This window comes from Typopeltis vanoorti, chromosome 23, assembly GCF_054136105.1.
Source record: "Typopeltis vanoorti isolate ZY-2024b chromosome 23, IOZ_Tvanoo_1.0, whole genome shotgun sequence".
In the NCBI taxonomy this organism is placed as follows: domain Eukaryota; kingdom Metazoa; phylum Arthropoda; class Arachnida; order Uropygi; family Thelyphonidae; genus Typopeltis; species Typopeltis vanoorti.
Window position 1 is genome coordinate 60,450,258 of NC_143571.1, and position 27,857 is coordinate 60,478,114.

Here is a 27,857-nt window from a genome sequence, read left to right on the forward strand (position 1 = left end):
TACCTGTTGAAGATTCCTGTTCTGAGCCTCCTGGATTTGATCTGCTACGCAAACAATGGTTCTTCCTCAACAGGTTTAGGACTGGTCATGGAAGATGTAAATATCTACTTCATAAATGAAAAATTGCCAATCTACCTTATTGTGAATGCTCTTCTCCGCAAACCATGTCTTATATTATAGAGTCCTGTCCAATTTCTCATTTCCCGAGAAGGAATAGCAGAATTATATCAGGCTACAAAAGGAGTAGTGCAATGATTGTTGTCTAGTTTAAACTTGATTTATAATAGATGTAAATGCTCTATTTTGATGTATTTGACCACACGAATAAATAAATAAATACACGGCACTGGTGAAGAGATGCGGCTGACAAGTGTCGCCACCTCGTGGTACCTAATACTACTTTTTACTATCTGCAAACATTGTAGGTTTAATGGTTCGATTTTGTTGAGTTAAACGGACGAGAATTTCGCTTGCCCGTGCTAGAGGTCGACTAATTCAGAAACCGGTCGAAAAAAGGGCTTAGTAAAAGTTCCTCTAGTCGACGACTAGAGGAATTATATTTTTCATAGGGGTACCATGCAAAGAAAAACTTTTATGTAACCATATTGAAAAAAAAAAGAAAACGTTTTAAGAAGCATTGCACTACACTATATCTCAACATTATGTTATCCATCGATAAGTTCCGCTCATTATCTATAAGTCTTAATGAAGATGAATTCATAATATGATAAGCAGCAATATTATAATCTGTAATTATATTTATTATTTTGATTTATTATATTTGTAATCATCGCTAGTGACTTCGATACAACAATAATAATGCCAATCCTCACGCATTCGTAGTTAGTCCGAGTGGTTTACTTTCTGTTAGTAATGGGAAAATCCAATTGCAGATCAGTTGGCATTTGTATTCCGCATAGTGTGCGTTTTTGTTGAAAATGTTCACGTCTGTTTTATTTTAATAATGCGACTGAATTCGTTTTCTTTCATGCAATATTAGTTATTCGCGTTCAGCGTAAAGCTGTAATTGAATATTACTTTCTCTCTTCTCGTTGTACTTTAACTTATGTTTAGCATGCAAGTTTGTAGGGTGAAGTTTTTTGGTGAAGTGGTGGCTTTTCTTCTCGCAATACAGTTTTTTAATGTACTTGAGGGTTTATCGAAATATTGGTCAGAGAAGATGTGTATATCAAACAATAGTGATTGCTCAGAACAAGTAAGTATGTATATTGTGTCTTCTTATGTATGCAAAGACGTAGACATGATATGTTAAGTGAGATGTGGATGTAACGCGTGTTAAAATTTTTAAAGGATTGTTGTATTTTTAGGCTCTCGCCGTACTGCCAAACTTTAACGTCTGGCCTATTTGTGCGTCTCTCTCTCTCTCTCTCTCTCTCTCTCTCTATATATATATATATATATATATATAATCAGATTTCATTTTGAAATTTGGACTACTGGCAGAGATCTGGTTTCCAAACGTCTAGCAGATATAGAAACAGTAGAAAGATTCCAGATCCCAGGACTGGAATTTTGAATTTAAGCATAATTAGATTACCATAGTTTGCAGAACTAGCACATAAGCTTCATTCATATCTTCTCAGCCTGCATTTATACACTGGTTTCCATAAATTAAGATATAAAGAAAAATTATGGTAACTCAAAAACTGTGCGATTAATTTTTATGGAATTCGTGAAAAGCAGTATGATTATGTGAAAGAGACCCTCAAAAATTGTAAACAAACAGTTTAATTAAGTAACAAATATGTACATGAAGACAGTGGTCAAAATGAGATTGTCAAGGTGCCCCAGTAAGGAATGTAGTCATGATTCCATCAATACAGCACTCTGAACAATGTTTCATGCTGTTTATGATGATGTCAGTAGCTCAGTTGATAATAACAATTACTGCTTCTACAAAATTCTAAGTCCCTCAAGGTTTTTGGAGGGGGGAGTTGACAGTATTTTAATAAGATTAAGGTCAGGAGACCTGATTGGCCAGTCCATATGTATGGTAGTGTAATTGCTCAATGAAGATGAGTATTATTATCTTAAAGGATAAATATCCCCTCTATTGTACTCGCACATGTACAAACATAGGGGTCTAGGACTTTATATAACTTTTGGCATTCGTGTTTCTGCTAGGAAGCTCATACAGGTTGGTGCATTTACCCAATGAGATAACTCTCCAAACCATTGCTGACACTTATGGTGGAGATAATTCTCCACCATCAGTGACTCTTTCATGGATATCAGAGGGATGATAACGTGGACCTGGTTTTCTCTCTACAGAGTAATTCCAGGTGTGCTCTGATCTGCAGAGAGCCAGTGACTCATTATCATCCACAATCACCACCAAATCCCTAGCCTAATTTTTTTCCTGCAGTTTCATCAGTATAGTACACAGCTTGTGATCTCTTCTTTCCAAAGTGTATCACCTTGTGCTTGGCCATATTAAACTTGCAGCCATTTACCTTTGCCTATACATCTACAAAGGTTGACCTGGTTGGCCAAGTGGTTAGCATATCAACTCTCCCACCAACAGGCTGTGGATTTAAATCCCAATGTGGGCACGAATGTTTGTGATCATCTTTAGGGGAGAAATGAATTTCGTTGTCCAGTGTGAGACCACCTCCTTGCTTATTGGAGACCTGAAGTGGCTTACAAAAGTTTCATGTTTGGTCTCTACTGCAGGGTTTCTGGAACAGGTAAAAAGCAAAAATAAATTTTAAAAAATATATAAAATCAGTATAAATGGGTGGAGAGGAAATCTTACTCCACCCAACATACAGATGTACTATATGTTCACAGACAGCCTTTCATGGGTGGGAGCCACACAAAAAAAATGCTGCTAGTCTATTGAAATCATACTGGAGGATTTCTACATCATCTTCATGGACTTAACTCCTCCATGAACTACTATCTCTTCATCAAGCACCCTCTAATCCAAATCATCAGATGCATATAAAACCTACCTCTCACTCCCTTACTCATACTTTCTTTATACAGCTTCCAGGGATGATGTCTTGTTATTCCCCATCTCCCACCATTTTATTAAAAACGTCTTCAAACTAATCTTATAACAACCTCTTGCTAGCTTATACATCTCTATCATACCCCCTCCTCTTATCCACTAGATTCTGTAAATTGCATCTTCTGAACCTTTCTTCATACTGAACATTCCAGAGACTGGATATATACCTTAGTCAATTGCCTCTGGATTCTTTCCAATATCTTTTCATCCTTTTGAAAACCAGGTGATCAAATCTGTGCACAGTAGTCCATATGTGGTGTAATCAAGGCCCTATACAACAGAACCAGAATCTCCTTCTTCAAGTCAATGTCTTCTTCATCATTGCCAGAATTCATGTGTCTGCTAAATTTTAGATTCTTATCCACCATCACCCCAATATCTCTAATTTCCTCCATTTCCAACAGTATTTCACCACCAAGAGGCTCTACTTTCCATCTTTGTAAAATTCTAGTAAATTCAATAAAAAAATAAGTAAGCAAGCTGAAATGATCCCGTGATGTTTTTGATGCAGCACATTACTTTTTATTATAGTTATACTTAGAAAACGTAAATGCCATTCCAGGTATTTTTTTTTATATTCTACATTTCACCCATCTTTGTTTTTCAAATTTTAAAACCTTATATTTTGCAATAATGAACTGGCATCCTTACTCTCATTCCCATTTACTCAGTCTATTCAAGTCTTTTTGTAAGGCCACAATATCTTCTCTATTCCTCATGGTTCTTCTCAACTTTGCATTATTTGCAAACAACCGAATGTCCCCATTAAAATCCTTAATATCATTAATATGCAGGTTAAAAAGTAAGGAAATTACTAAGGCAAGACCTACCAGTCACAAAACCATATTGTCCTTTATGGAATATCATATTCCTCTTCATCCAGTCCTGAATTCCATCTTTCACTAAATGAAAGATGGAATTCAGGATTGAAATTTCTCCATTACCTTAACCACCAGTACTGAGATGCTGATTGCCTATAATTATTATTTCTGTGTTGGAGCCTCCTTTATGCAGTGGTACTATTTTGTTCCCTTTCCCTCCATTGGCACCTTTCCAGTGGTGGTAGTTTTTCCCTTTCAGTCATTCCGACCCTAGGTGACTTTGTAGGCATTGCCCACAAAGTGTTTTCGGTGAGAATTTACAGGATAATTCTCCATTGCCCCCCCCCCCCCCCCCCCCAATTTTATCTGGGCTTGGGACTTATTCGTGTTTGTAATCTATGTGTGGTTCACAGGCCAGTTTAGTCTGGGGATGAAAAACCCCCTACCTCTATATGAGACTGGCTAACTCAACTTTTGTTGAAAGACAGCTACGGATGCTCCACCTTCCCAGTAAATTAATTAAATTAAATTTAATTTAATTAATTTACTGGGAAGGCTTAAATTAATTTAAGGGAATTATTAGATTAATGTGAGGAAATGATGATCTCAGAGGAGCTGATAATTCACTTGCATTAATTCCCTTTGATACTTTCCATTGTGCCATCATTATTTCATTGTTCTGTGAGAGTCCTCTTCATCAAACAATGTTTAGAAAATTGAGTGGCATTTCTATATTTTTTATGATCCTCTCTTATATTCTATGGATAACTGTCCTAGGTAAGATGTTTATTATTATTATCATCATCACATCCTCCATGGGGTTAACACTCATTTAGAAGAGCAAATCATGCTGTGTGCTTCTGGATATTTCAGTAATTTGTGTATCACTGTGCTCATGGAACAATAAGGATTAAAAGTGATTATAATCTTAAAACTACAGAGAAAGTGCAGTTTCTCTAAAATTATACTGATAAAAAGTAACATTATAACCTCTTATGGATATACACTATAGATCCATAAATATTGGGATAGCATCATATTTCAGAGGGGTGTGAAGTATCAAAACCTACTTTGACCTTGATTTCTTCCTTAACCTTCTGTACTTACTTGGCACCAGGCTAATAATATCAGGTATTTTGGACCATTCTTTCTTCAACATGATGTACCAGTTTATCCCAAAAAGGTTGAAGGTTGAAGTTGAGTTGGACTTTTGCAATTTCAATGCTGCCTACAGTTTATTTAATGATGCAGTCTTTTACCACTGTCATATATGGATACGTTGTTTACGTGGCAGCCTATGATATAACACCTCTTTTGACATATTACAGATGTCAAAAGACTTCTGTAATATGTCAAACATATTACAAACAAACAAACAGTCTACTCTAGCATTATATGTTTGTTTTGTATAATAGTATATTGGCCTTTTTTTGATGATAGGAATATTCATAATCAGTACATGTTATTCTAAAACACAGTCGACCTAATACTCATTTCAGCAGTGTATGTGACTAATTCTGATGAATGTATGCCACTGCAGTCATAGATGTTTGTGAATGTATATTTAAGTTGTAGAAGATTTGCAGAATATGGGGATGGATATAGGGTTGGTGAGATGGATAGGAGGGTGGTTGATGGAGAGATATCAGAGAGTGGTTTATTCAGGAGTAGAGTCCGAAAGACAGCCTGTGACTAGTGGTGTACTGCAGGGTTCTGTTCTTGGACCACTACTTTTCAATTTGTTCATTAACGATATAGGAAAGGATCTGAGAAGAAGTGTTCACTTGTTTGCTGATGATGCAAAGTTGGGTACAGCAATAGTGAGTGCACCGGATGTCAAAATTTTGCAGGATGATTTGGATAGATTGGCAGACTGGGCTAGGGAGAATGGATGTCAGTTTAATGTTTCAAAGTGTAAGGTTATGCATTTTGGAGTGAAAAGATTAGCTTCAGTATACCACATTGGTGGAACTGTACTCCAAGAAATTGAAAAGCCAGAGATTTGGGAGTGTTGGTGGGTAGGGAGTTGAAGTTTAGGGGCACATTGCAAAAGTGGCTAGATCAGCTCATCAAATCACTTGGTTGCTGAAAAATACTTCAACAAGCAGAGACAAATAGGTTATTGTTCCTCTGTATCGATCCTTGATAAGACCCCATCTAGACTACTGTGCCTAGATATGGGCGGCAGGGTTTCTTCTTGATGGGGGAGGAGGTGGAGAGGATCCAGAGACGAGTGACCAAGATGATAGCAGGTCTATGGAATGAACCTTGTGGGTTGCAGAAATTGGTTGATAGGCAGAAAAGGGGTGATATGATTGAGACATTCAAATTACTGAAGGGTTTCTATAAGATTAATTCAAAAGATATTTTTGAGAATAGGACTGGTGGTGGGAGGACTAGGGCCATACATGGAAGCTGGGCAAGAATGTGGTTAGCAAGGGTGTTATAGCTAGGTTTTTTACTTGGAGAGTGGTGAATGAGTGGAATAAGCTGCCAGAGTCTGTTGTGGGTACCACGACTGTGAATGAGTTCAAGGCGAGGTATGATAGATACTGTGTGAATGTCGAATAGTTGTTCTTAACATGATGTTAGGGCCTCCCTCGACGAGTCTGTCAACTCCTGGAGTTGCACGTAATAATAATAATAATAAGAAGAAGATTTGCGCGAATGTGAAACTACCACCTTGCTTATTAAAGATCTTTGCCAGCATGGTTGGTTGAGTGGTTAATGTATCTGCTCTCCAACCAACAGGTGGCAAGTTCGAATTCTCTCATGGGAATGAATGTTTGTGATTTTCTTTAGGTGGGAGTTGAATTTCATCACCTGGTATGTGACCACCTTTCTACTCATTGGAGGCTTCTTCTTATTGTGCTATCCTCTATCGAAGGTCAGCAACCATCTTGGCGAACAAACTGCGCTCTTGTGCTAATCTGAACAGTTGTGCACTGCTCTTTCCTGTCCACGTCTTGATGTTGTCAAACCATGATATTCTTTTTCTTCCTCTAGTTCCTTTGCCATCAATTCTTCCTACCAAAATAGTTTGTAGAAGTTGGTATTTGCTGTTTCTCATGATGTGTCCAAGATATGATGTTTTTCGTTTCTTGATTATTTGTACAAGATGTTTAGCTTTGCCAATGGATTTTAAGACATCTTCATTGGTAATTTTTTCTGTCCATGATATCTTTAGCATTCTTCTGTATAGCCACATCTCAAAGGCTTCGATTTTCTTGATGGTTGTCGCCCTCAATGTCCATGTTTCAACTCCATAGAGCAGAATAGACCACACTTAGCATTTCAGCTTTCGGCATCTGACTTCCATGTTTAGGTCTTTATTGCAGAATAGTGTTCTCATTTTCATGAAGGACTGCCGTGCAACTTCAATCCTTGTCTTTATATCTATTTCTGGATCCCACCGTTCATTAAGCCAGCAACCAAGATATTTATATCTTGACACTTGATCAATATTTTTCCCATTGAGTGTCAGTTTCATTGATGAGGCTGGATGTTTGCTGATGATCATGTATTTTGTCTTGTTGATGTTTATATTTATTCCCATTCTTTGGCTTTCTATGTATACTCTGTCAACGAGTTTTTGGAGATCCATAATGTTATCTGCAATTAGCACGGTGTCATCTGCATATCGTAGGTTGTTAACAATCTTTCCATTTATTGTGATTCCCTCTGGACATTCTTCCAATGCTTTTTTAAAGATTACCTCTGCATATATGTTGAACAGGAGTGGTGAGAGCACACATCCTTGTCTCACTCCTCTTTTGATGTTAATATCACTGGTGGTAATGTTGTCTAATTGAACGGTAGCTGACTGATTCCAATACAGATTTGTTATTTGTCTTATGTCTTGTTCGTCTAGCCTTATTTGTTGAAGGATTTCCATTAAGTTGGTGTGTCTGACTTTGTCGAATGCTTTTTCAAAATCTATGAAACACATAAAGACAGATTTCTGTTTTTCTATGCATTTTTGTATCAATATTTGGGTACAGAAAAGGGCCTCTCTAGTACCAAAACCATTCCGAAAGCCGAATTGTGTTTCACTTAGAGTTTCTTCACTTTTTCTCTAAATGCGATTCTGAATTACTTTCAAAAATATTTTTAATGTTTGGCTCATTAGACTAATAAGTCTGAAGTCACCACAGGAATTCGCTTTGGGTTTCTTTGGGATAGTGATAAATGTAGATTTGAGCCAATCTGATGGAAATTCATCACTTTCATATATTTTATTAAATAGTTTTTCAAGAAGTTTGATGTTATCTGGTTCGATTAATTTTAAAAATTCTGTTTGCACACCATCTGGTCCACTGGCTTTTCCTGTTTTACTTGTTTGTATAGCATTGTCTATTTCGCATTTCATGATTGCTGGTCCTTGAATGTTATCTTTTATATTTATAGGCTTCTGTCTAGTATCATTGAAAAGTTCTGTTACATATTTTATCCAAATCTGTGCTTTATTCTCTTCTTCTAGAACTATTTTTCCATTTTCGTCTCTTAGAAGACACTATTTGCTTTTTCCTCAGTTTTCCGGAAATTTCGTTGATTTTCTTATACAGATTGAAATTATCATGTTGTTTCTGAAGCAGTTCAATTTCAGTACATAAATTTTTCATCCAATTTTCCTTGGCTTCTTTTATTTTTTTCTTGATGATGTTATGTGTTTCTGTATCCCTGGCTAGGTCTTTGTTTTTATACATTCTTCTTGTATCAATAAGAGAAAGAATCTCATCTGTCATCCGTTCCTGTTGTTTTATATTATTCACATAACCTACTTCTTCAATACTTGTTGTTACGATGGCATTCTTTAAGCTATTCCAAAGAGATTCCACACTTTTATTTTCTTCTATGGAGGCTTCTTAAAGTAGTTTAAAAAAATTCCATTTGGTCTCTAGACTACGTAAAAAATAAAAATAAATTAATATATATATATATATATATATATATATATATATATATTCTTAACCCATCCACTGTACGAATATACTATAGGTTCACAAACAGTCCTTTGTGGGTGGAAGTCACATAAAAAATAAATAAAATCTGAAGTTGCTTAAAAAAAGTGCACTTTGTTCTCAGTAGCAAGGTTCCAGGTTATCTATTCTTACCCTGCCCATGGTACTAAAAGGTCATGGGATTCACATTAAAAGGTAAGAAAAAAACTTTCCTTAATTGCTTTTATAGGTATATACATGATTATTGAAATACTAGGGAGGGCTCTCCCCCCCCCCCAACGCCTATGGCACCCAACCCCCCTGAGTTCCAGATGGGTAGGCTGGTTCTACTTGAATTCTGATGACTCGAATTTTGAAGACTCAAAAGGGGGTTTCCCCTCTCCGTGAACCCAATCCCCTGAGTTCTGGACTGGTAGGCCAGTTCTCCTTGAATTCTGATGACTCGAAAGGGGGATTCTGGCACCAGACCGGTAGGCCAGTTCCTGATGCCTATGGTGCCCTCCCCTCCCCGAGTTCTGGACGGGTAGGCAGTTCTCCTTGAATTCTGATGACTAGAATTTTGCAGACTCAAAAGGGGGTTCCCCCTGGTGTCTACGGCACCCAATTCCCCCCGAGTTCCGGACTGGTAGGCCAGTTCTCCTTGAATTCTGATGACTTGAATTTTGAGAAAGGGGGTTATCCCCCCCCCTCCCCCAAGGTGCATACGGCACCAAACCCCTTGAGTTCCAGATTGGTAGGCCTGTTCTCCTTGAATTCTGATGAGTTGAATTTTGAAGACTCAACACTCAGGGTAGCCCTGAGTTTCAAAACGTTTCAAATAACTTGACAAAAAACATGACACAAGAACGTTAGAAAAAAGGCTTATTTTATATTATAGAGTAGATGTTATATATTATATAACTGCGGAATTATATTATATAATTAAAGTAATGGTAGATTCAGAGGGGATATGACTGCATAATGATAGCCTACTCCACTGTGGACTATTTACATAAGCAAATCCACTGTGGACTATGTTAGGGAGATCACATGACTGGCCAACCGATGCACCAAAAGTATAAAAGAATAGGAATGAAAGTGCCACCACACAGAAAAAAATAGAATAATAATTCCATGGAAAATTTCAAAAGTATTGAATATCAAAAAGAATGCATTAGGAATTGGAGTTTGTTTTTTGATGAATGTGTATGTTATTTTGATTTTGTAGTTATTTTAGGAATTGGAATTTATTTTTTATGATGAATGTGGTGTCGTATGTTTTTTTTTAGGTGGGGAAGGTGTGTGTGTGTATTTAGGAAAGGTGTTTTTTTTCAGGGAATGTGTATGTGCACGTGTCTGTGCTTGCAGGTGTGTCATTGTTTTGTGAGGATAGTCCTGCATGGTAGTTCTTTTTTTGGAGGCGGAAAGCAGGTTATCTGGATGGATGTGTTTTTTCAGATGGGGTAAGGTGGGTGTATTTTGCAAGTGGTGGGCCGAGTGGGTGTTTCCTTTTAGTGCAGTCTTTAATTTTGGAAACAGCCAGGAAGCTAAGTCGGGTGAATAAGTAGGATGACCTAATTCAGTAATTGATTTTTTGGCCAGAAACACTCATGGTGAGCGCACTATGGCTTGGCGCATTGTCATTAATGCATGATCCACTTGTCAGGCCACAATTCAGGTCTTTTTCTCCAAACAGAATCTTGTAATCTTTTCAGCACCTCTAAATAGCATCGTTGGTTGACTATTTGTCTCTGTTCAGTGAATTCATAGTGGACTATCCCCTTGTGATCAAAGAAACACACTGGCACGGTCTTGAACTGCGAACATGACATGCATGCTTTTTTCAGACATGGTGAACTAGTGGTTTTCCACTACATACTCTGGTGTTTTGTTTCAGGATCATATTGGAAGCACCAGGTTTCATCACCTGTAGTTATTCTTTTAAACGTGCTTATTTACAGGAAGATCAGTCACAACTTGAAGCCACCACTGCTTCTGTTCATCAAGATTTGAGGCACAAACTTCGCAGAAATCTTTCGCATACTTAATTTTTCAGTTAAAATTACCCTGACTATTTCTTGATTCATTTGCAATTCATCAGCCATTAATTGCACATCTAATCGTTTGTCAGACCTTACCAAATCTCGCAAGCTGTTCACATTTGGGTCCATCATTTTTGTTTTAGGCTGCCCACTTCTAGTCGTCATCCACATCTTCTCACCTACCTATGAATCTCTTATGCCACTCAAAGGCACTTGACTTTTTTTGAGAGCATCCACACCATATGTCACTTTCAACAGCTCCAACGTTTCAGTAGCAGTTTTGCTGATTTTCACACAAAGTTTGATGTTAACACGCTGCTCTAAATTTCAATCACACTTTTTTATGCCAAAGTTTACACGTAGATCTTTATTGCTTTTACAATAGCCAACTAGCAAATGACTCTATTGGCATGAGGTTTACCACATGCATTAGTTAAAACATGTACAAAGACGATTACTCATGTCACTCCAACCAAATCACCACACGGGCGATACTACGCTGCCGTTCCAGCAATTAAATTGTCACACCTCGTACACTATACATGGTCACCACTTTGCATATTTGGTGGCTTGTAGTGACTTCCAAGTATGCAAAGTGCTGTTGTGACACTATATCTGACAATCCACTCCATTCATTCACTATTCTCCAAGCAAAAAATCTAGTCCTTACATCCCTAGTAACCATACTCTTACGCAGCTTCCAGCAGTGACTCCTTGCTCTCTTTCTCTCTCTTATGAATTGACAATTTCTTGTGTGTCAGTCTTATAGAAAGATCCCTTTAGTAACATATATTTTCTGTCATGTCCCCTCTCCTCTGCCTATCAGCTTAGCTCTGCAACCAAAACACCTTCAACCTATCTTCACAAGGAGCATTCCAGAGACCTCTCACCAGCTTTGTCAATCATCCCTGGATCCTTTCCACCACCTCCTACTCCCCAAAATTTTCTTGCATATATTTAGAGGACAGTGGAAGAATGGTGGTGGCCAGTTTAGAGCAGTGCCTATAAAAATACCTATTTAAAAAAAAAAAGAAAAAAAAAGATATATTTTAACTCTAGAAAAAAAGTTCTTCTTCTTCCTAACATGGAATATAGGCCATGTTGCCTGTTCCGGTCTCATGCCATCTCTTTCTTGGTCTTCCGATTCTTCTTTTTCCACTTATTTTGTATCTGTATAATATTTTTGGTAGTCTGCTGTTGTCCATTCGATTTAAATGTTCTAGCCATTTTTGTTTATACTGTCTTATGTAGTAATTAATTGGTTTGATTTTTAGGGATTGTAAGATTTCTTCATTTGTTTTGTGGTCCCACTTGGTATATCCAGCTGTTTTTCTGAGGAACTTCATTTCTGCTGTTTGAATTCGTTTTTCATCTTTCCTTTTCATGGTCCATGTTTCGCTTTCATATAGTAGAGTTGGTTTTGACAAGACATTATATAGTCTGATTCTAGTGTGTTTTTGTACCAGGGATGACTTAAATATACTGTTTATTATGCCATTTACTTTGACAAAGTTTGATATTTTAGTGTCTATGTCTTTTTCTTCTTCGTATGATAGATCACATCCCAAGTATCTGAAAGTGTTTACTTGTTCTAGTATTTTATTATCTATCACTATTTTACTTCTTATTGGGTTTTCTCCTTTGAATGCCATTATTTTTGTTTTTTTCTTTGGATATTGTCATATTATATTGCTTTGAGATATCATTTAATGATTTTAATGATCTTTGTAAGTCATCTTCTGATGCAGCTAATACTATTTGATCATCTGCAAATAGTAGTGTATCTATCTTCATTTGCGGGGTCATTTGTATACCAAATGGGTTATGCTGTTTCCAGATTGCTAATATTTCATTTATATATATATATATATATTGAAAAGCAGAGGTGAGAGGGTACATCCTTGTCGTACTCCTCTTGATATATCTTTCCATTCTGAGGTGTGTTCTAATTTAACTGTTATTTTATTTCCTGTATATATTTCTTGAATAGATTGTAAAAGTTGGTTAGGTATGTTTAAATTGGTTAATATTTTAAACAATTTTTGTCGACTAATTTTGTCAAAAGCTTTTTTATAATCAATAAACACCACGTGTTTCTTTTTGAAATTCTCTTCTCTTTTCTATTAATAATTTTAAAGTAAAAATTGGATCTATGCAGGATCGGCCTTTTTGGAAGCCATTTTGTTCTTTTAGTAATTTGTTTTCTACAATGCTGCTTAGTTTCTTTTTTAATATTCCTGCATATATTTTATATCCTGTATTCAGCAGGCTAATTCCCCTATAATTATTGCAATTGTCTTTTTCCTTTTTTATAGATTGGGATTATCAGAGAGATTATTAGTGTGAATGAGTTAAGAATTTTTTTTTCTATTTTTACTAATTATATATATATATATATTGTATTTTTATTTTTTACATAATCTAGAAATTCTTTCTAGAGAAAGAGTTGCTCCTAGTAAGTAGGGGCAGTTGACTTTCATTGGGTACTGAAATTTATCTCCCAGCTAAAGATAATTGTAAATGTCCTTGCCTACAATGAGATCCAAACCTGTACTTCATTGGTTGGAGAATGGATATGCTGCAAAGCATTCAGATAACTGGGTCAACTGCCAAATGAAAAATAGACACAAAAATTTATGGTAGGAGAAAAGACTATGAATGTGATGATGTGTTTGTGCCTGGATAGCCTTAGATGTGAAAGTCATTCCAAGAAGAGAAAACTGATCTTGCTAGAGACAGTGAAACCAAGAAAAATTTTTATTCATAGGAATAAGGCAAGAGTGTATTTTTGTAGCTTTGAAATTTACTAGGTTATTTTCACCTTAATATGAGAGGATTTGTGTTTATGACACTGGCCATTGAAGACGTAGAAGTTTGAATTATTTTAACACACATGATTTGTTGAAGTCAGATAAGTAATAACATGTATTGTCATTATCAAAACTGTGGATAGTATTTTAGGTTGGTTAGTGAGAGATCATTAATGTATGTGGGAAAAATGTGGGCAAAATCGGAGCTCTAAGGAACTCCAGCATTGAACTGGAAAGGGTAGAATACAGACCATAAGATGACAGTTAGGTATGTCCTATGTCAAATGAATCACTCAAATGTTTATATGGATGAAATATATCAATTTCAGCTTCACATTCATATTATTTCAGTATCATTGGATACTTCACATCCATGTAATTTTTGATATGTAAAGATATCAAGGTTGGTATGGTGACTAAATGCTTTGTGGGTAAAGTTGACTAGGAGATCTGCTATGCAACAAGTGTGATAGAATTCATATTGGTAATCACTGATTAATTAGTAGATTTCTAGGTAGTGAAGAAGTTGGCTATTAATGACCTCTATTTTTTTAAAATAATTAAAATGAGAATAATGGGACAATAGTTTAGTGGCCAACTTTTTATTCCCTCTTTCTTTAGGAACAGCCTAAAACATAGGTTTGCTTCCATTCTATTTGGTAGATACTTTTTGGAGAATGCAATACAGGATTGATAATTCTGTAGCACAAGTTTTAAATGCAATTGTGGATATACCATCTGGACCAGTAGACTTGTTAATATCTAGATTAATGAGGATTCTTCATTTTCTTCTTGCAAAAGATTGGGGAGGGGGAATATGCCATCAGATATTTGCAGTATAGTGGGGAGGGATTTTCCTTGGTTGTCTGTATGGGAGTTGGAGCAGAGCACTGATGATGAGAGCAGTCTAGCATTTTGGTAATGTTATCATAGTACTGGATATGTGAGAGAGAGAGAGAGGTGGAAACATGAATGGGCATTGTTGCATCACCATCTTAACAAAGAATCAGAGGAACTTGAGTGAGTATGATTCAAGTTTTGTGCATTTGCTCCTTTAAAAGTTGGACTTGTATATTGTTTTTTACAATATTTCAGGGTTGAATGTAGCCTATAATGCAGAGGTTTTTGACTTGAGACATTTATAATGTGTTGAAATTTATCTTGAGCTTCTTTGGCACACATACTGTAGAACTAAAACTTGGACAATGGTTTGTATAGAGTGAAGAGTAAAGGTCCTCATTCCAGAAAGAATCATTTCAATTATTCAATCAGAGTAAGTGTCTGCTTGGAAGGAATGGAAACAGTAATCTGACCATGAAAAGTGGCTTTTTTTTTAGAAGTCTTGGAGGTCATCCCAGTTAGTGTTGTTGCAATGCCCAAAGCCAAGAGTGGCTGTGTGAAGTCATTTATTGCAAAAGAAATATGGATAAGGTTATGTTCAAAATTGACAAGAGGAGAGCTAACATTTTCAGTATACTTGTAGGCAGAGCTAGTTAAGAAAAGATTCAGTGTTGGTAAAATATGATCAGAATTATCTGATATTCTGGTTGGTAGGTGCAAAACTTCTATTATATTATTACTTGCTATGAATAATTAAGTTTCCCTTCCTTCATCTGTGAAGTTGGAGAAGGGAAGCCAGTTTGAATTTATGTACATTGAAGTACATTTATGTCAAGTTCTGAATTTATTTATGCACATTGAGGAAGATGATCTTGCTATTTGGATAATTGGACTGCTGAAAATCAACCGTCATGAATAAATAAAAAAGTCAGCATAGTTATTGGAATTAGGAGAGCAGAGCAAGGAAATCTTAAGCCAGAGCAGATCATATAGAGGAGATTTAAGGTTACATAATCTATAGAAACTGTGGCCCTGAGGAAAAATAACATCAGCAGGATGGAAGTAGCAGAGATGAGAATGCTTAGTTGGATGTGCGTTGTGACCAGAAAGGATCGTCTGAGAAATGACTATGTGAGGGGAACAGTGAAAGTTACGAACTTAGGAGTGAAGATACAGGAGGCAAGGTTGAGATGGTTTGGTCATGTGATGAGGAGGGAGGACAAATATGGGGGAAGAAGGGTCATGCAGATGGATGTGCAAGGAAGGAGGAAGTGTGGGCGGCCAAAGAAGAGATGGAGGGAGCTGGTAGAAGAGGACTTGAGGATGAAGAACTTGGATGTGGTGACAGCCCAAGACAGGAGGATGTGGAGGAGACTCATCATCAACAGTGACCCCACTTAAGTGAGAGAAGCTGCAGAAGAAGAAGAAGAATCTCTGACATAGAATGTTAGATGTGATTAATCCACATGTTCTTTCCTAATTATGGAAGAAATTGTACAGAATTTAATTAGGATAGTTGAGGTGAATAGTAATTGCTGTTGCTTATTAAAATTTAGTGAGAAATAATAGACTAGATTTTTGTTAATGCTCTTGATGTCACGGAAGTTTTTTTGCATGAATTTGTTCTTTTGTGATGTTTTGAAGAGTGCATTTTTTTTGCAAATTTTTGTTGTATTTTTTAAAATTGGTCTTTGTGATTTTGATTTTATTTTATTTTTTAACTGCAGTGTAACTGTTATGTACTATGTTGTCTTTTGCAGTTGATGATATAGTATTAGTTTGGGGATATGTATTACTATGCATTGCTGAAGCTGGTTTTTTTTTTTTTTTTTAATATTTTCCTGTTCTATTATGTTATTTATGTTTCAGATTCCAAGATCGAATGCTTATGACTGTGTAATCCATCGCACATCAGGTAAATATTAATAACTTCTTAAACATGTTAATTAAGATGTGTTAAAAAAAAAACAGTTTCAGAGTGATAATGTGGATGATATGACAACAGCAACTTGTTGTTCTGCATATTATACCCAAGCCTATACAAAGCAAAATATCTGTATTGAATTATGTTTGTGACAGTGTTTTTAGTTGCAAGTCATGAAATATATACAAACCTGTTATAGTTTTGTCCATCCATACATAGGTTATTCATTTCTTGCCAGGTGTATTTTAATGAAATTTGGTATTCAGAATTATTATTATTATTATTATTATTCCTGATACCTCCAAGGAGTCCGAAGACTCATCGTGGGAGGACATCTACAACTGTCTCTGCACCTAACCTCTACTACGAATCATCTCTATCAACGCCATCTGCCGCCTACCTCCAACACCACCACAACTAGTAATTTTTGTCTGTAAATTGCGTGTGTTCTAAAGGGCCGATTTGTATGTATGCGGGATGAAAAACCCGAGTTTCCGGGAGAAAAAACCCTGCTACCTCCGTATGAGATCGGCTAACTCACCTTCGATTGAAATCGACCAGATAAAGATTCCTCCCGTCGCGACGAGAATCGAACTTAGGCCTATTCCAATCGAAGGGCGCAATGTACCGTCGTTCTTCCAATTGCGCTACGGAGGTGCTTAATTCTTACAAATTCTTACAAACATTTGTTGAGCCAAGTGTTCCAGCGTTTCCATCAGACTGTTTGCAGTCGATCACAAAAATAAATAAATAAATAAATGGTGGGAGGGAGGCAGAACTTGTTGAAATTACATAGTGAATGGAATTGAATAAAATTTGGGATTTTCCATACACACCTAAGGCAGATGTGATCTAGTGTTGGTTTCATTGAGATCAGTTTCAGTGGCAAAATGTTTGAACTGATATTAACTTGCCAGTGTGACTGGCTGAGTGGATAAGACTTCTGCTCTCCAGTAAGTCTTTTGACTCCACGGAGGTCTACGAAATAAAAAATAATTCTAAAAATAATACAAATGGATATTTGTAAATGTGATTAGGTATTAGATGAACTTCACTGTGTAAGACTACCACTATACTTATTGGAGAAATGAAACAGCTTGAAAAATCCATGTTTGGCCTTTACAGTATGGTATTTAAAGCTTTAGACTATCCACAATGTTGATGTTAGATGTTACAGCATTTTTTTGTAGGTGAGATTCACATAAAAAATTCTACACTGGCTTGGTTGAAATTTAATAAAATTTCATTTAATTGTGTTTAAGCACTTCTCTTAAAATTTTTTGGATTGTTTCAAGTATATCACTTATAATGGCAAAAATTCAACAAATCAAAGTTGTTATGACTACATAAGCCAAAAATGGTTAGTGTTTTTTAAATGCCCTATAACATTTGACACACTTGTCAGACTGAACTAAAGCACTACCAGTGGATAGAGCTTTTTTTGAATAACATAAATTTCTCACAGATATTAAATTTTGTCCCCCCTCCCCACGTTTTTTCTATCAGCCAAATATTGCTGTTAGGTAGAACAGTGTGAGAACCAGAGAGATTTGTAAATTGTACCATTCTAAGTGGATGGCTTAACTATATTTATAGATTAGATATAGAAATGAGTAATTGTATGATAGTGGTAAATAGTATCTTTACAAATGTCAAACTTAAGGGATGCTTGAGGGTCAAAGCTGGATAACTGGGAAGAGACCCCCACATAGACTTTTAAGGAATGTGGAGAATAGTCTAAGGCTCCTAACCTAATGTCCAGTCTCACCTTTTTATGGTGTACCCTGGATACTAATGAACAAGAATAGGCTGGAAATTTGGTATTTAGCTTATTATTATTCGAGGATACATTGTGGTTGGTTGGTGAATTTGGTGCATCTGTGAAATTGGTGATATTTGTCTGTTTTTATTGTGCTTTCCCTTAGAAAATTAGTGTTTTGTAGTTAGTATACTAGTGTAGATTTTAGTGTATTTAGTATTTTATCACATATTTTTATTAAAATATTTGAATATTTAGTATATGTTTGAAATGGCGCCAAAAAAAGGGTAAGAAATGTAATGCTAAAAAAAGTGCTGCAGGCGAGAACAAAAAAGTTAGCCCTGCTAACAAGGTTATTGAGGCGGTTAATGAAAATGAATTAACCTCCAAAATAGCGAAATTAATGCAGATCATCAGAGAGACGATGCGGGAATTGAAAAAAGTCGAAAGGCATTTAAATGAACGGAGGGAGAAAAAGAAAATTAAACAGGAAAATAAGAAACAACAAAGCAATGAAACAGGTAAGTCGGGAAATAACAGAAATCAGGTAAGTGACGTTGTTGGTAAAAAGAAAGAAGTTATTTTGGCATGTGACATGCTATAGATGAGCGAGTTATAACATCGAATTTTCCTGGAGCAAAAATTAAGAATATAAAAGAAGCAATTCAAAAACAGAAAAGAAAAGTAAATAAAATCGTTGTTGTAGTAGGTACTAACAACTTAACTGGCGATAAATTCAGTATGAGAGAGGACATGAAAGGGTTGTTGGAAGAGGCAAGAGTGAGAAAGTGAAAATCTGTGCACAATAATTCATATGAGGCCTGATCAAGGCCTTATACAATGACATCATAACCTCTTTGTTTCTGTATGTCAGGGTCCTCCATATCATTGCTATTATCTAATGTGATATCTTCACAACTTGTGCAATGTTGACCCTGAATTTCAGGTCCTTATCCACTACCACTCTCAGACCTCTCATCTCCTTTACCTCCTTTAAAGTTTCCCCACCAAAAATAGTCAAAGACAAATTAGTAAATAATATGTATATACAAAAATTAAGTATAACAATGCAGTATCTACATATAAATAAAACAAACAAATGTGTTTGTAATTTTTTGTAAAAGATTAAAAATATCATGCAGTCTGCCTGAGCCTGATAACATCTGCCTGCGTGTATGTGGCTTGGCTAGATAGGTAAAAATTTCATTTCTCTCATGTCAAGTGCTTGCTCTCCACTAGAATATAACAAATAGTAAGACACGTGTTGCATTTTTTGCACACAGGTGGGTCATCAGCTATCAGTAAATAAGAATGTGTGTAAGATTACTGTGACATAGCAAGAACAACTTCCTCTCTTCTCTTTTTGCATTGACTAAAATGCCAGTGCTTAATTTCAAGCTTAATGTTATGTAATTTGTTTGTCAATGCATCCTGCCATTATGACTGACACTAGGCAATTAGCTTTGATCTTATATAGTGTCTGTAGTCTGTATATGGTACTGTTAAACAGTATGTTGAAAAAGTATGAGCTGATCTAACAGCTGCATCTGCAGTCTCATTTCCCTTAATTCCAATGTGACTGGGAATTTAGCTCAACTGAACATCAAAATTAAGGGGTTTCATTTTGTACAACATGTGCTTAGAAATGGAGGAAAGAGTACTATGAAAAGGATCAGAGATGATACAAGTGGCATGAAAACTGAAAATAAAGATATTCTAGATCTCTAGAGTAATTATTTTGAAAGGTTGCTAAATGAAACAGTATGCTACCATTATACTGTTTGCTGCATGGTGATAGAAAATGTGCCATAGCAATGCAATCAGGAATACGTATCAATACTTGAAATAGAAAAAAAGTCTTCAAAACCTGAAATCCAGAAAGGTGGCTAGAGTAGATGATATTGAACCAGAAATTTTAACCACAAAGTAAATTTGAACAATATCATGAAAATTCAAGCAACTATTCAAATATTTTGACTATGCTTTCTTTATGCAGTTGAAAGGTAGGTCGGTTTTTATTTTTTACCAAAACATAGTTTTGGTAAAAAAAAAAAAAAAATACCAAATGCACTGAGAGAAAACACTTGAAATACAGGGTGTTTCAAAAAGAATGTCCCGATTTGAAAATTGTATATCTCTGCAACCGTGAACCACAAATAAATGTGACTTGTACCATGTGAACGGCCTTGGCCCAGAGTTTGATATGACTACCGCTAGATGCCACTACTAGTGCCCAAATAGCCGCTACACTTAGTTAATGAGAAGATGGTGTCTAGTCAACAGAAGGCTTTTCATTATTAAATATAATTATTTGAAATTAGGTCATTCATTTTGAAACACCCTATATTTAAATACTTGATTGAAATTGAATTCAGTATTGTAATATTGTATTAATTTTTTTTTTTCCTGTTGTGATATGCTGAACCATAAAAAGCATCACTAAGTTATAATTTTTGATTTCTGTAATGTAATGTATTGTCTTGTCCAACAACAACAACAACTTTTCACTCAGATGTGATTCTTCTCTTCTCTAGAATTCTTTTTTCTTCCTTCCCATCTCAGATCTTTCATCATCATCATCACTGGCTCAACAGCACTGTGTGGGCCCTGGCCTTCTTCAGAAACTTCTGCCATCCTTCCCTATTCAATGTCAAACTCCTCCAGTGTTTGACATTGAATAGGGAAGTACATCAGAACATTATGAAATTTAATAATAAAAAAAAAATGAAATATCGAAATTAGCGGAATCGAAATGTAAGTCGTGAACAGAGCCATTTTAAGGGTGCGAAGATATGGGAATGTATTACGCATGGAGAAACGAAGTAATTACTAATATCTAGAAGTACCATTTTTTTTCCAGATCCTGTAAACACGAATGAATAAAATATTTAATTAAGAAATATTCCACTTTTTTCATCCTCATTTCTGTCCAAAGCATGTACCATCTCGCTGTAATATTATTTTTATTAATATACTAAAACATTTTCATTCAATATTAACAATTATAAATGTCTCATCTTCTTTATACCCTCTACCTTACGGTGTCGAGGGTTTATTAATCATCGGATCTCAAACCATTCACAGGATAAAGTGGTTAGTCCTAAACCCCGGTGTATCCTATGTCCGTAGTGTTGATTTCTCAAGGCCGGTTTGCCTGCTTTGCGGGATGAAAAACCCCAGAATAAACTGGGGAAAAACCCTACTGTCCACGTCCAAGACTGGCTAACTCTATGGCTGAGGAAGATCCTTTAGTTCCTCACCTAACGAAGCGTATAGCCACTAGGCTAACCGCGAGGACAATTACCAATATTAATAGTAATAAATATTTTTATTAATACTAATAATTGAAATTGAAATTTAGGGGACACATTGCAAAAGTGGCCAAATCAGCTCATCAAATCACTTGGTTGCTGAAGAATACGTTGACAAGCAGAGACAAGCAGGTTATTGTTCCTCTGTATCGAGCCTTGATAAGACCTCATCTCGACTACTGTGCTCAGATTTGGTCACCTAGGTTTCTTCTTGATGGGGAGGAGGTGGAGAGGATCCAGAGGCGAGTGACCAAGATGATAGCAGGTCTGTGGAATGAACCGTATGAGAACAGGTTGAGGATTTGTGGGTTGCAAAAATTGGTTGATAGGCGGAGGAGGGGAGATATGATTGAGACATTCAAATTACTGAAGGGTTTCTATAAAATTAATTCAGAAGATATTTTTGAGAACAGGGCTGGTTGTGGGAGGACTAGGGGACATCCATGGAAACTGGGCAAAAGTGTGGTTAGTAAAGGTGTTAGAGCTGGGTTCTTTACTTTTAGAGTAGTGAATGAGTGGAATGCGCTCCCTGAGTCTGTGGTGGCTGCTGTGACAGTGAATGAGTTTAAGGCGAGGTATGATAGATACTGTATGAATGTCGAATAGTTGTGATGAAAATGATTTGGGCCCTCCCTCGATGAGTCTAATGACTCCCTGGAGTTGCCCGTAATAATAATAATAATAATAATAATAATAATAATAAATAACTTCAATCGATAAAATTCCTCTCCTCCTTGATGGCAGTGGCTTCTCTAAATCTGTTTTTGAAAGCAAGGATCACGCTTCGTTCTTTTGATTGTAAATGTGTCCATTTAGGTTTTTTAATGCTGCTTACGTACTATGTACCTATAAACAATATAAAAATTAAATGAATTAGTGAATAAATATGGTAAATAAGCACTATTAGATCTTTGTTCAGTACATCAGAACATTAAAAAAACGTAACAACATACGATGCAATTGCACATCCGCCATTTTGTACTATAATGCGATTTGCGTCTTCCACTTGAGACTTATTTTGTTTGGTAAACTGATATCTTAATTAAAAGTTTTTTTTATTCTTTTACACGTATATATATTTACATTTAATTCTAATCTTGATTCCAACTGTTTTTTTTTTATTGGTTTATTTCCATCTCAAGTGAAAATAATTGTAAATGTTTGATTCTGATATCTATAATCGCAAACAAAACAAAACAAAACAAGAATTTTCTAGAAATCTCTGATAACTCGAACCCTCCTTATTCTTTAATTTGAAAAATTCTTATTATTTAACTAGGATAATTTTCTTGTTTAGAAGAGCATTTCCTTCGCTATTTAATTGCTAGTGTTTTAATAAATGACTTCCTACATCGTTATGTGCAAACTTTTCCTTATAATTTGTGCATATCATTAAACCGCAATGAACAAAGGCCAGTAACGCTAATTGCTTGGAGTGTTCATTTAGTGGAGGAGTACTTTTAAAACGAATATTCTCTTTATTGCTTGTCAGCTAAAAGACAACACCGATGGTCCCACCTACTTCCTGTTGGGTGTCTAACAAACACTGTAGATGCCTTTCATTTACAAGTGATGCTTCTTTTTTTTGCCAGGTGCAAGGTGATAGTGTAACACAAAACTTTCCGTCCCCATTTGTTAGTCTTGTGAGAGATACTCGGCGATGTCAATAAAGAACTACAGAAGAGCACAACCAAATGTCTGTTACTTTTTTTTTTAATGTTGTTTTTACACCAAGCTATTTTCTTTATTTCCCAGTATGCCTCAAAATGTCAGTTATTAAGTTTAGTGACAGATTTCTTTCTTTTATCGATGTTGTTTATTTCCAAGACAAGAAGATATTCTCTTGTATTTTTTTTATTTGTGAATACGACAGTCATGAAAAAAAAAAAATATATAGATTTTCTTTTTGTTCCCCATCTCTCCCCTACATATCGTTCATGTACAGGGCGGTGTCAAATAATGGAAACACTGTTTATGAAGGTTGTATCTCTGGACCTAACAAAAAAAAAAAAAAAAAAGAAAAGAAATCCTACCGCCATCTTGCATGGAGTTCGAGGGTAGAATGTGATCCTATACATGCGTTAATGAGTCCTGTTAATAAAGATAGGGATCTTTATTGACCCATGCTGTCCTAATGAGAAAAAAAAAGTTATTAAATTATCACTAAATGGTTGATTAGTGGGTTTATTCAAATATGCTAGTACCTTGAATGAGATAAGGATTAAATAATCCTATGCTCTGGAGAACAAAAGGACGCATATATCATTATATTTTATTTTAAAACTAGGGATGTCTTAATTATTTACACAAGTCTTAAGATCTTGGAGAGTTCTGTTAGCCCACTTAAAATATTCAATGACTAAACTTAACTTTCAAATCTGGATTGAGGGTTTTCATAGTACGGTACTATGCCCCTATTATACAAGTTATTGTTTCAAATGCTGTGTAGTATGGGTTTTTATGATAGTGTTTAGCTAGGAGATAAATGGTCATGCACATCGATGGACGCTGATGTTTATGTAGGAATTTTAGATGTTTCCAAGTAATATTAAATGTTTTTCAGTAGATATTGCCGTTGTTGTATGGAAGATCTACAGGCCAGAAAATTAACGCTCTGAGACAGTACTTTTCTCTTAAATGGTGTTCTTCTGTCTACTTTACTTGTTTTATTGGATCACCAGGTGCACCTGGAATGAGAATTTTTAATATTGAAAATAAAGATTATTTAGATCTTAGTTGTGATTCCGACCCAGGTCTTTCCAATCAAGGGAATCGTTGATGCTGGCTTCGCTTCATGGGATTAAATTTCGACTTGATTTCTGAAACCGCACTTTCATTGTTCCATGCTGTTTTGGCATTCTAAGATGATAGTACCTTTGATTTGTAATTTTGTCATCGGAGAGGAAAATTGTGCTAAAACAAATATTGAGTAGAATTTCTTATTGCGGGATGTCTCACTCGATCAACCATGTGTCTTTTTACAAAATTGGTTGATGAAAAAACAGAAGTAACGAACACAAGCTCCTAAATTTTGGTTACGGATCCAGATTTCAGAGTATGGTTTCATGAAGACAATTAAGCTTCGAAATATACGCGTCAGATTTTCGCCTAAGGCACACCAACTTAGAATCACTCATTCAGGACGACCTCAATGAGTGTCACTGAGGTGCATGAAGCAGCAACAATAAAAAAAGTTTACAATATATCCGTAATTCTTTCTCTTTCAGATGTATCCTGAATTGGTTTCCTAAATGTCATTGCACTCAGTGGCTACTTTAATAGCATGTTTATCATTTCCCACAACATCATAATGTACAGCCAAATCAAAATTCACTTTTTTTTAATCGGTAAACCATATTTCCTATGTCGAGGAGGTGTTTCAGTAAATATTTTATTAGTTAGATAATGAATGGAATAGGACTAGGAGGCGGAGTTATCTTGCATCACTCCATCTTCCCATTTTAATTTAGTTCTTCCAATTTTTCTTGTTCCTTCCGGCTTAGCATTAAACATCTTCTTAACTATTCTATTAATATCCATGCATCTAATGTGTCCAGCCCAACTTAATCTATTTATTTTTATTTATGTACATATTATTGTCTGGCTCATTAAATAATCTGTATAATTCATTGTTATATTTTTTCCTCCACACACCATTTTCTTGTACTACTCCAAAAATATATCTAAGAACTCTTCTTTTAAATAGACCTAGCAATCTTTCATCTGCCATTGATAATACCCAATTTTCAGAGGCATAAGTTAACACACTGGTCTTACAAGTACTTTGTACATCATTTTCTTTGTTTTTCTCGAGATCAAATGTGACTTTAGATGTTTCTTAAATCCACAGAAGCATCTATTTTTGGAAAGAATACATCTCTGAATCTCAGTACTGATATCACTTTTACAGTTAACTTCTGATCCCAAGTATATAAAACTATGTACATTTCAAATTTATATGAACCAATTTCAATTTGAGAAGGATTATTATCACAGATTTTTCTAGCTACTGGCATATACTTTGTTTCTTCATGGTTAATCTGCAATTCATCTTCTTTGCTGCCTTTTCTAACCTGTTGAAAGTTTCTTCCATTGCTTTTCATGTCTTTTCTATAATATCGATATCGTTTGCATACGCCATAATTTGTACTGATTTGTAGAAAATAGTTCCCTTTGTATGTGAAAATGATAATTGGTGTGTGTAGTGTGCTTCCCTCGATGAGTCCCTGACTCCCTGGAGGTCTCTCTTAATAATAATAATATATTTATGTCCAGAAAGTTTATAGCTGTTTTCTTGGTTTCATGAAATTATATTGCCATTAATTTAATACATTATCATTATCTGTTGCCACTAAGTTTTATTTAATCAAGTTTGTTTTTAAATTTCTTTTATAAACATGTCTGTGGAAGTTACAACTTTTCCAACTGGACATCCAGATTTCCCTTTCAACACCAAAGTCAAGATGATGCAGCATTTTCTGTTAACGTAGAACCTTTTGCTTGTACAAAACCTGAACAACTATTGCTATCATCATCTGCTTATAACATCACTCTACAGACAAATGATCAGTGTAAGTGACTGTAAAGTTCTATTTAATGATAAAAGCTTAAGTTTTGTTTAAATGGATAATATTAACACAAATGTTATTAGTTAATATATTCTAAAATGCTGCCTACAATCCTGAATTCATATATCAAGACAAAAAATGTGAGGAGCTCCTAAAGAATTTGTATTTGTATTAAGGTTTGAAATCTGGAAAATATTTTTATCCATTTCTGGTAAATCTTATTAAAAGAGATTAAAAAAACTTGTGTACCTGTATTTTTGCTGTATAACTTCTTGTTGTGCTGGTTATTACTAATGGTTTTGTTAGTATCATGTTGTCAATTAAACACAGTTGGAAGTAGTTTACTATGGAGGAAGCATAATTATGAAGAATATATTAAACTAAATTAAATTTACAAAGGGGGCACTTATGGTCAAAGCCAAATAACTGGGAGGAGACCTCCACATTGCCTTTAAGGAATGCAGAGAACTGAGGCTTCTAACCTAATGTCTATTTCCTTCCATCCACTGGGTCCTGAATGAATAAGGATGGGCAATTTGGGACTTAACTGACAAAATTATACTCTCTATTGGCTTAAAACAGAAATAAACACCATGCTATAACATGGTGAGATTTCATGCCATCTGTGGTGTCACCTGGGTAATCACGACCTTGCTGTTTATATCAGGATAAAAAGTGAAAAGTCAGATAATGGAACAAACTCCCACTCAACTTCTAGATGTTGAGAGTGGGAGTGTCAGAAGTGAAGATAGGAACCATGAACATAAGGACTATCAATGGAAAGAAAATTGAACTGGCTGAAGAACTGGAAAAGAACCCATGGAAATAATTGGCATCACTGAAATAAAGACTAAAACAGGTGAAATCCTACTAAATACTAGTATAGGCTGTCATCATATTCAGGTAGTGACTTGTTGAAAGTTTTTCCACTTGGTTATACTATAAATTAAAGATGCCAAGAAATTATATTCTTGGTTTAATCCTTTCTCCAAGTGTAAGCAAACAAAGTTTGCATGTGAAGTAACTTCACAACTAGGCAACTCATACATAGAGGCTGATGATCTCACATCACTTGCCTTAACATCATCATCGTCTGTTCATTGGGCATTCACAGATGCCGATTCTTGGTGATGTGCCACACCAGTCCTCACCATGTAGTCCTGAAGTATGCTTTTCTGGAGGCTTCGGCTCCCTGAAGATCAGTCACTCTACAAACACTATCCATCCATCTCAATGATGGTCTACCCACATATAATTCACAACTGAAGTTGAAAGTCAAGTCAGAACACACATCTTTCTTTGGCAGTCTTTCCTTCATCGTTTACTGTAAGCCTACATATACTGGCTAATATATACATGTAAACTCTTACTACCACCCAACATAAAAACTAAGTATCATTAGCACACTAAAAAACAGGGCCGTTAAGATTTGCTTTAGTGAACAAGCACTTAAACATGAAATAAAAGTTAGCAATACCAACCTGAAAAATGGCTACTGTAACACTACTATCAAACAAAATTTTTCACAAGACTCCACTTAAAAATAAAAATAAACTAACAATAAAACTGTACTGTAACCCTTCTATACATTAAAGGGATATCAGACAAAATAAACAGAATACTACAGAAATAACAACCTTTTAATGCACTACAAAATTAAAGAACTTATTTAACTGATCGAAAGATCCACTTCCTCTGCTTGCCCACCCTGGAGTATACCAGTGCAATGATTACACTGGTATACTCCAGTGTAATCATTGTCTTTTCATTTTCATTGTCTTTGTCTTTTCAATACTGACCTTCATACC

At 35.5% G+C, this 27,857-nt stretch overlaps 1 protein-coding gene across 1 annotated transcript in view; it reads left to right on the forward strand.

Annotated features, from left to right (window-relative positions):
* Positions 1 to 561: 561 nt before the first annotated feature.
* LOC150093896 (uncharacterized) overlaps positions 562 to 27,857 on the forward strand; it is a 142,963-nt gene continuing 115,667 nt past the window's right edge. Inside the window, exons 1-3 of the mRNA XM_090412864.1 lie at positions 562 to 1,216; positions 16,357 to 16,401; positions 25,881 to 26,052. Of these exons, the coding sequence (XP_090268990.1) occupies positions 1,067 to 1,216; positions 16,357 to 16,401; positions 25,881 to 26,052 (367 nt within the window). The 5' untranslated portion in view covers positions 562 to 1,066. The remainder of the gene's footprint in view (positions 1,217 to 16,356; positions 16,402 to 25,880; positions 26,053 to 27,857) is intronic.